The sequence below is a fragment of the Elephas maximus genome, chromosome 4, assembly GCF_024166365.1.
Source record: "Elephas maximus indicus isolate mEleMax1 chromosome 4, mEleMax1 primary haplotype, whole genome shotgun sequence".
NCBI lineage: Eukaryota > Metazoa > Chordata > Mammalia > Proboscidea > Elephantidae > Elephas > Elephas maximus.
In genome coordinates, this window is record NC_064822.1 from 166,539,783 (window position 1) to 166,549,818 (window position 10,036).

Genomic DNA, 10,036 nt, shown 5'->3' on the forward strand with positions numbered 1-10,036 from the left:
TAGTCCACTTAAAGAAAATTAACTTGCAGCTAAGAACTTGGGTTTGGAGGTACACAGTCCTGGCTTTGAGGCGCCTCTTTACTACTTATAAGAAAAATTTACTAAGCTATTTAAATTCTCAAAAAGTCCTGGTGGCACAGTAGTTAAAGCACTTGTCTGCTAACCCAAAGGTGGGCTGTTCGAACTCATCAGCCACTTGGGGCAGAAAGACATAGCAGTCTGCTTCTGTCAGAATTTACAGACTTGGAAGCCCTGTGGGTTTGCTGTGAGTCACAATCGAGTCAGCAATGGGTTTGGTTGGTTTTGGGTGTTTGAATTCTCAAGCCTCAGTTTCCACATCCAGAGACTGGAGAGAAGTAACTGCAACCTCATAGGGTTGTTGGGAGAATGAACTAAGACAACACGTGTTTTCCCTCACCCTGCCCATGAGCCAGGCATTGTTCTTGGTGCCGGGGATACTGCAGTAGACAAAACAAAGGTTCTGCCTTCACAGAGTTTACATTCTAGTGAAGATGAAGCATTCAAAGCCCTTAGCTCAGTGCCAGGTGCACAACAAAATCAATAAATAGTTGCCATCATTTTTTTATTATTGTTCGCTCTAGCCCAGTGCTTCTCAAGCTTTCACATGCATAAGAGTCACCCCGTTGTTAGTTGCCATTGACTCAAATCTGACTCATACCAATCCCATGTGTATGGAGTAGAACTGCTAGATAAGGTTTTAAAGCCTGTGACCTTTTGGAAGCAGATGGCCAGGCCTCTCTTCCAAGGCACCTTTGGGTGGATTTGAACTGCCAACCTTTCAGCTAGTAGTCAAGCACTTCACCATGTGCGTTACCCAAGAACTACAAATCACACTAGGATCTTGTAAAATGCATATTGTGATTCAGCAGGTCCAGAGGGAGCCTGAGGTCCTGCATTTTTAACAAATTCCCCAGTGTTGCAGATGCTGCTGGCCCACGGTCCACAGTCTGAGTAACAAGGATACAGCAATCATGACTTGTTTCCAGAAGGATGTTGAGGCACATCTTCTCTTGATAACTCTGTGATGCAAAAGAGATTCATATCCTGTTCCCAGAGATACAGAAATGTTCCTGTTCGTATTGCTTCCTTCTCCCCAGATTGCCAATTAAGCCACTGAACAATCAGAATGAGAGAAGCCCAATAGCCCAAATCATAGCAACTGCCATTTATTGGCACTGATTTTGTGCTAGCCACTTTTCAAATTTTATCTCATTTAATCCCTGTTATGGATCGCATTGTGTCCCCCCAGAATATGTCAATTTGGCTAAATCATGATTCTCAGCACTGTGTGATTATCCACCATTTTGTCATCTGATGTGATTTTCCCATGTGTTGTAAATCCTACCTGGGGTGGGATGATGTTAATGAGGCAGGATTAGAGCCAGTTATGTGAGGCAGGACTCAATCCACAAGATTAGGTTGGTTTTAAATCATTCTCTTTTGAGATGTAAAAAAGAGAAGCAAGCAGAGAAACAGAGGGACCTTATGCCACCAAGAAGGACCCGTAGCATAGTGCATCCTTTGGACCTGGGGTCCCTGCTCTGAGTAGCTCCTCAACCAGAGGAGGACTGATAACAAGAACCTTCCCCCAGAGCTGACAGAGAGAGAAATCCTTCCCCTGGAGCTGGTACCCTGAATTCAGACTTCTGGCCTCCTAGACTGTGGGAGAATAAATTTCTGTTTGTTAAAGCCATCCACTTGTGGTATTTCTGTTATAGCAGCAATAAATAACTAAGACAATCCCCGTAGCAGTCTTGTGTGCTGCCATTGTGTGCTGTTGAGTCAATTCCAATTTACAGCAACCCTATCGGACAGAGTAGAACTGCCCCATGGAGTTTTCTTGGCTGTAATCTTTATGGGGGAGCCCTTGTGGTGCAGTGGTTAACGAAAGGTTGCAGTTCAAACTGCCAGCCGCTCTGTGGGAGAAATATGTGGCAGTCTGCTTCCAAAAAGATAGTCGTAGTCATTAGGTGCCTTCGAGTTGGTGCCAACTCCTAGCGACCCTATGTCACAACAGATGGAAATGCTGCCCAGTCCTACACCATATTCACAATTGTTGCTATGCTTGAGCCCATCGTTGTAGCCAGTGTGTCAGTCCATATTGTTGAGGGTCTTCCTCTCTTCTGCTGACCCTATACTTTACCAAACATGATGTCCTTCTGCAGGGACTGGTCCCTCCTATTAACATGTCCAAATAACATGTCCAAATTATAGGGGCAGTTCTATTGTGTCCAACAGGGTCGCTATGAGTTGGAATGGACTGGACAGCAGTGGGTCTGGTTTTGGATTTTAATCTTTACAGGAGCAGACCCACCAGGTCTTTTCTCCTGCAGAGCTACTGGTGGGTTTGAATCACCAACCTTACAGGTAGCAGCCAAGTGCTTAACCATTGTACCACCAGGGCTGTTTACTACTCTTCTATGAGATGGGTATCATTATGTCTATTTTACCACTGAGGAAACTCAGAAAGTGACTTACCTTGCTCAAGGTCACACAGTAAGTGGCTGGGATTGGAATAAAGTTGTCTGACCCAATAGTGACCCTATGGTAGGGACTTGTGACCATGGAGGATTTGCTGTTTGCCAACATAAAAGAGTAAATAGTGATGTTGGGGAGACTGTCTAGCACAATTTTGAAGCTGATTATTGACCAGAAAGCCAAGACAGACAAGATTAGAAAGATGCAAAGGATGAGTGATACCTGCTTTGAGAAGTGTCCTATGAAGTGAAGAGAGACTCCAAACTTAGGGGAGATTTTCTTTCTTTCTTTCTTTTTCATCTGCTACAAAAACCTATCAATATTTCAGTTGCTTAATGATTTTTTCCCCCAGGCTTGTGCTAAGTGGCTTTTCTCACATTATTTCTAGCTGAATGCATAGGTCCCAGGCTTTGTATCAAAGCATAATACTTAACAATCACATTAATTGCTTCTTATCTCTGGGTTCTTTTCCAATAAAGTATTTATCGTACTCAAATCAGCGGCAAGATTAATTAATCTTGCAGCTGTTTTATATTCTGATTGTCTGGCACTTTGATCTGAAAGAGAAAAGGTATGTTTGTTTCAAAGGTGGTTTTCTCAAAAATTCTCCTTGAATAGAAGTAGAAAAAAACAAACAGCCAACAGGCCAGATTAGAAAAAGATTAAAAAAAAAAAAAAATCCTGTTTTCAGGTTCTTTGCATGGAATAAAGAATTAAAAAGTAAAGCAAACCTGAACAAAATTTGAATAAATAAAACCTATAAATTCCTGATGTAATTTCATTAGCTCAAAGCGGTGATTAATTAAACAGCTATTTATTGAGTGCTACTATTTTTTTTTTACTATGTGCCAGGCACTTTGCCAGTTCAGGGAAGATAGTGGTAAACAAGACAGATAAGATAACTTCCTGTAAAGAACATACATGTTGGTTTTGTCTTCTATGTGCCACAGAATTAATATATATCATTTAACTTAATTCTTACAACAATTTTACATGAATGGCTATCCTCAGTTTATTGATGAACCTAAGGTTCAGCATGTTGATCAAGGACCCAATAGTTGGATTTTGATCAAAAGGAGGAAAAAATATGGAACAAAACTTCAAATCCTTATCGGAAACCAGTCTTACTGGATATACTGACACTGGAGCTACTCCTGAAACTATTGGCTGGAAACAACTTTTAAGCCTTGAACCAAAACTATACCATGATATCATCTTTAAACTAAATGACAACTTGACTCATTTAATAAAGAATGTTTGCCTTAAGCATTGCACTCTTTTAAAGAATTATCTATATGAGATTAAATGGGCAAAAATAACTCAAAACACAGACAGGAATTTTAAGGGGCAGAAAGAGCCTGAATTAACGGTGGTGAAACGATATGGGGCCTAGTGGGAAGAAAGGTGACACAACGTGAAGTAATATAACCGTTGTCAATGAACTGTATGTATGAAAATTGTTGAATGGGTGTATGTTTTACTGCATATATTTTCACACACACACAAAGAAGAAGAAGCAAAGGTTCAGGATGTTTAAATCCCTTGTCCAGGTTTGCTTCTCAATTAAGCTGCTTTTGCCCAGGTCTGTCTGACTCTAAAAATGCCCTCCTGGGCAATACTGCAAACTTGGTTTCCGGCGCATGAAGCCTGCTCTTTCGTAGCCTTTACCTGCTTCCCTCTTCCCCTTCATTCCACTCATTCTGATCTCTTGACAAATGGATTAAGGCTGAAGCATTGCTGACTTGGTATTTTACCACTTTCAGGGGCATTATCTTTTCTGTTGTTATTGTAAAAAAAAATGTTATTTCTTTTATCACCAAACTACAGATCACACTAGCCATGTCAGAAATTAAAATTAGCCATCATTTTTAAATACACAAATAAAATTTCTCATTACTAAAGTAATCATAAAAAAATCCCTGTTGCTGTCAAATCGATTCCTACTCATAGAGACCCTATAGGACAGAGTAGAACTGCCCCCAGAGGGTTTCCAAGGAGCAGCTAATGGACTCGAACTGCTGACCTTTTGGTTAGCAGCTGAGCTAAAGTAATCATAATAGGCAGCAGTTAGAGAATGAAGACTAGAAAAATCATTGATAATTGTATCTTAATATAACTATGGTTAGAATCTTAGCATCTCCCCCCAGTCTTTTTTGCTTATACATATTTTTATCACATGATTTTAGTCATAGTATATTATAACTGCCTCTAATAATATGAAAGAATATAAAGGGGAAAAGTTCGGTAGCACTATTTTTCCACAGAAGACCTCAAAGAGAGGGCGATGTTTAGTAATAACAGCAGCAGCAATAGTGAGTATAGCTTAGCTGTTTGCCAAGGGCTCTCACATACCAGCTTCTCTTGAGTCTCATATCACAGCATCTTTATGATGTAGGTAGTAATGTAATCCCCATCTTGTTGTTCTTGTTAGGTGCTGTCGAGTTGATTTCGACTCATAGTGACCTGATGTGACAGAATAGACCTGCCGCATAGAATTCTCTAGGTTGTAATCTTTCTGGGAGCAGATCGCCAGGTCCGCAGAGCTGCTGAGTGGGTTCTAGCTGCCAACTTTTGATTGTCAGCAAAGTGCTTAATTGTTGCTCTACCAGGGCTCCTTATCCCCATATTACATATGAGGAAACAAAGACCCCCAAATTACTTAAGTGGTGGAAATAAGATTCAAATTCAGGTTACAGGCTCCAAATCAAGTCTGTACGTGAGTTTTGTAAATTATAAGGCGTTCTGCCAATGTTTGTGCAAATGTTCCTTACTAAAAATGTACTCTTTCCATTATGTCATGGGGTCCCTCAGGCATGGCTTACCTATGGTGGCCCGTGAGGAGTGAGTTCAGGGCTAAGAGGGAGGATATTATGAGTGGGTTTGGTTCTAACAACGCTGTATGTGATTGTGTGATTGCTTACTCTGTATAAATCTGATCCAGGTTGAGGCTAAAACAACATATTTTGCAGCTCTGAACCTACAAGGCAAAGGTGCCATAATTCTCCCCATCGAGAGCCCATGGTGGCCGTTGCTAATGAATCACAGTACGTTTTCCTGCTAGGTCCAGACCCAGCCTGACAGTCCTCAGTCCAGCCCTCCAGGCAGCCATTAGTCATGTGCTGGAGGAAACCAAATAGATTAATGAGAATTGTTGTCAGTTGCTGCTGAGTAAATTCCGACTCACGGTGACCCCGTGTGTGCAGAGTAGAACTGTGTTCCACAGGGTTTCCAAGCCCCTGACCTTTCCGAAGCAGATCACCAGGGCTTCCTTCTGCAGTGCTGCTGGGTGAGGTCTAACTGCCAACCTTTTGGCTAGTAGTCCAGCTCTTAACCATTTGCACCACCTAGCCACGGATGAGAACTGGGAGAAGCTAAATATTTTCTGAAGTGTATTTGAAATTCTCTTCTTGACTCTGACTTTGGGGTATTGGCTTCACTGCAGGTTTCAATGTCAATCACCTGGACATTGCTCCCCGTTATGCCAGCATTCTCATGGGGATCTCAAATGGAGTAGGAACCCTCTCTGGAATGGTCTGTCCTCTCATTGTTGGTGCAATGACCAAGCACAAGGTAATGGTTTCCTTGGGGGCTGTGAGCTACAGTATTAGAAGACTGAGGTACTGTACAACATGAAATCTCAAGGCCCTTACAGCCTGTAAATATGTGGAGTGTGTGTCCTTGGCCTTGGCTGAGTCAATTGAGCTTCTTCTCTTTTTTCAGTTTTTTATGTTTGTTGATGGCAACAGGGCTGATTCTTGTTTAGTTCCCCATTTCCTCAATTGAGAAATAAAACATGGGGGGGGGGGGCAGGGCAAATGCCATAGAGACTGTTTAGAGACACAAAGAAGAAACCGAGGCAATCAATTTAGGATAAATGAATTACCCAAGATTGTTTTATAATTCTAAGTGATTAAACTTGGCAGGCCACTTCCATCCAGTTGTTTAGTATGTTGCAGCATAAAAATATTAGTGCTGTTATATACTTCCTTGTTCTGATGAAAACAAGCAAGACAGTAATGGCCCTTTCTAAGAACCCACAAGAGTGTGGCAATCAACCTTTACTGAATCTTTGTGTATTTAGACTAGGGTGGGTGGTAAAGGAAGATCCCACGATCCACCCAGAGTTCCACCACAGGCCACAGAATTCCTTTATCGCTGTTACTGAAAGAGTCTTAGGATGTTACTTTCTGCCAATAAGACTTTTTGGCAGAAATTTAAAAACCGTGTTTTAAAAAATCCTGATACTATTTTCTTAGTTGGTTTGCCTATTACAATTATGACTTCAGAAATTCTTCCAGTTTTTTAGAGAAGAAAGTGTGGGGTGACATTTCTTACTCCTTATCAGAAAAGGAAGGTGGGATTTGGGGATTTAAAAAAAAAAAAAATCTTTTTTTTTTATAGGCAAAAAATCCATCTTTTCCCTCCTTGTTTCTGAGTCTATATGATTGGTAACATGACTATTAAATCCAAGATACCCATCTTTCCCTAACTTTGAATACAAATTCCAATTATTATTATTTTACTTACTGTATTTTACACAGAAAATATGATTACAAATAAGCTAGTCAAGGGTGAACATTTTAATTGTTCAAATAATGTAATGTATCCAACAGCAAGTAATAAGGAGACTTCTGATATTTAAAATGATGGGTTCCTTAAAGCAAGTTTAATTTAACTTTCTATGTGAGAGGAAGCCCATTTGTGTATTTTGAAGAACTTTGTAATAAAGCTGCATGTATTTTTACATGTTGTTTATTTTTAAAAGTATTTTTTAATTTATAATACATATTTTTTAAATTAAAATTTAAAAAATATTCATTGAGGTCTCCTAACTTTTTATTTTTAAACACCCAAGTTCCATTTGACATGGATTCTAGATATTGCTTCAGACACATGTCTTTTCAGGAAGGATAGCATTACCCCTGAGAAAGGCAGGTGCTTTTTTCCCCAGTGAAAGCCTCCAGAACATACTGTTAATCTTTGCTTTTGGTTTAAACATTAATTGGTGCTTTACTTTCTTGTGTAGACCCGAGAGGAATGGCAGAATGTGTTCGTCATAGCTGCCCTGGTACACTACAGTGGCGTGATCTTTTATGGGGTCTTTGCCTCTGGGGAGAAACAGGAGTGGGCTGACCCTGAGAATCTCTCTGAGGAGAAGTGTGGAATCATTGACCAAGATGAATTAGCTGAGGAGACAGAACTCAACCAGGAGAGGTTTGCAAGTCCGCGAAAGAAGATGTCTTATGGGGCCATGACCCAGAATTGTGAAGTCCGAAAGAATGAATGGAGAGGGCACAGAGGAGAGACTCTTATTGAGGAAGAGCTGACGTCTTACCAGAACGAAGAAGGAAATTTCTCAGATGCATCCTAACGTCTGAGGGGCACCTCATCTTCTCCTTACTGTAGAGCCAGAAATTATCCATACTTATTATTACCTTCTCCATAGTTGGGCTTTTGCCAGAGGTCCAAGTATGGGGACACTAGAGATAGGCAAGGGGTGGGGAAGAGATTTTATCAGCAATAGAGAAAAGAGAGCTATTATCTTGCAGTGACATTTATGGTTATGGAGCTTGATCTCAGTTGATAAAACAGACACAGATTTTTTTTTTTTTTTAAACTGTCAATTGGCCCTTCTCTCAAAGAATTGAACTTGTTCAGAAAGGAATGATTAGAAGAACAAGGGAGAAAATACCATGTTGTTGAAAGAAACATTGAAGGAAATGGGGCTATTTGGCCTGAAGGAGAGTAAGCTTAATAGTTGCCACCACGACTTTGAGAGTGGCCACGCACCTGTGGGCTTCATGTTCCTAATAAAGGCTGCTGCTTGTGGAGGCCCAATTTTGTCCCAGGTCTTTATAAGCATTCTCAGTAACTCTCCACACCCCTATGAGTTACATTTCTTACCTGCATTTTACAGCTGAAGAAACCGAAGCAACAAGAGATTAGTTTGCCCAAGGCCATGCTTCGAGGTGGTAGTTTTGAGGAGGGAGATTTCAGCCTGGTGTAGAGAAGAACTTTCTAATAACGAGTACTGTCTGAAATTGGAATATATTGTCTTCTGGGTAGCTCCCTATTTTGGCAGTAGTGGGGGATGAGAAGGAATTTTGATTGATATTGCAGAGAGGATTCAAACAGTATACGAAGGAGGGACTGGATTCAAAGACACTTAGGGTTCCTACATGATCCAAAGAGTCAGATGAGTCTGTGACTTTATAGCTTTTTAAGATAATAAAGGTCACAGATGACACAAGAGATTCAAATATGTTAAAAAGAAAAAGTTAATTGAGAAAGCCATATATCCAGGAATCCAATGGTCAGAATGGCTGGGAAGAACTTAAAAAGGGCTTGGCCATTAAATTCAACCCTTCATGATATCAGGAATGTGGTTAAGTAATATCTCAACTTACTTATAAACCTTTAAAACATTTACTAACTTAAGAAGTGTGTTCACAAATTATAATAATTAAAACCTTTCTGAAAGAGTCTTCCATTTAAAAAACTGCGTGTCTTTAGCTTTTTCTGCTGGTGATCATATTGGGATGTGTGGTTAAATTTGAAAATAATTAAAAAAAACAAAACTCATTGCCAGAGGATCAAAGTATTCCTAATGCTTCTATTGGGAGCAATATTTAGGGAAATCACAATAATGTAGCAGTAGTTATACCGGAAATTGCTAGGATAAAAACATCTGGGACAGCTTGCTCCATTGTTAATGCTGGAAAATTCACCTTTGATTCCATAAGGAAATAACATGGATACTTTCTAGATCTACTTAATAATCTAATGTTGGCATGTAATGGGGCCATTTGAAAATAAAATTATTTTCCTGTTTATTGTTTTTGAAAATTTTATTTCTACTTTCAGAAGAAATACATAATATTGTGGACAAAAAGTTATAGGTTTGTTTGTAGTTTATTATTGTAAAATGTTTTTTTCTTTTTTTCCAGTTTCTCTCCTGTGTATTTTTGGTCCCTGGTTGTATCAGAGGACTTACAGTGTATTTTATAAAAAGAATTATTTTGGAAAAGATAGTTTCCTGACTCTCCATTAAATAATATTCTTTGATTCATTGGTATATAGTTTATGTTATCAGACAACTTAAATCTCTTTAATGAGTAAATCTGTGTAATCTCTTAGGACATTTTCTGGCATGTAGAAAGTGCTCAATGAATATTAGAATAATTATCATCTTTCAACCTTTTTGGAAACTTTTCATTTGAAAAGATAGTATGTATGTCATTTTCACACATTAACCACAGAGTTTATTGTGAAAATTGTGCTGTTTTCTAAGTAAAAAGAAAATTAGAAATTTATGGTAGCAGGTTTTTTTTCTTGTGTTAATAAAGTCAAACAATTATAAAAATCTCACAATAATCTTTAAAGTAATATTGTAGATTGTGAAACAAATTTGTATTTACTCCATTATTTAAAGTTGGTGCCATCTACAGGAATGTAAAATGGTATCACCACTTTGGAAATTGATTTGGCGCTTCCTTAAAAAGCTAGAAATAGAACTACCATATGATCCAGCAATCCC

The 10,036-nt window shown here is 39.2% G+C and overlaps 1 protein-coding gene across 2 annotated transcripts in view; it reads left to right on the plus strand.

Annotated features, from left to right (window-relative positions):
* The window catches only part of SLC17A8 (solute carrier family 17 member 8), a 70,004-nt gene extending 62,127 nt beyond the window's left edge, over positions 1-7,877 (plus strand). For both annotated transcript variants that reach the window (XM_049884149.1, XM_049884150.1), the window contains 2 exons: positions 5,942-6,069; positions 7,526-7,877. In XM_049884149.1, the coding sequence (XP_049740106.1) occupies positions 5,942-6,069; positions 7,526-7,870 (473 nt within the window). In that variant the 3' untranslated portion in view covers positions 7,871-7,877. The remainder of the gene's footprint in view (positions 1-5,941; positions 6,070-7,525) is intronic.
* Positions 7,878-10,036: the final 2,159 nt, after the last annotated feature.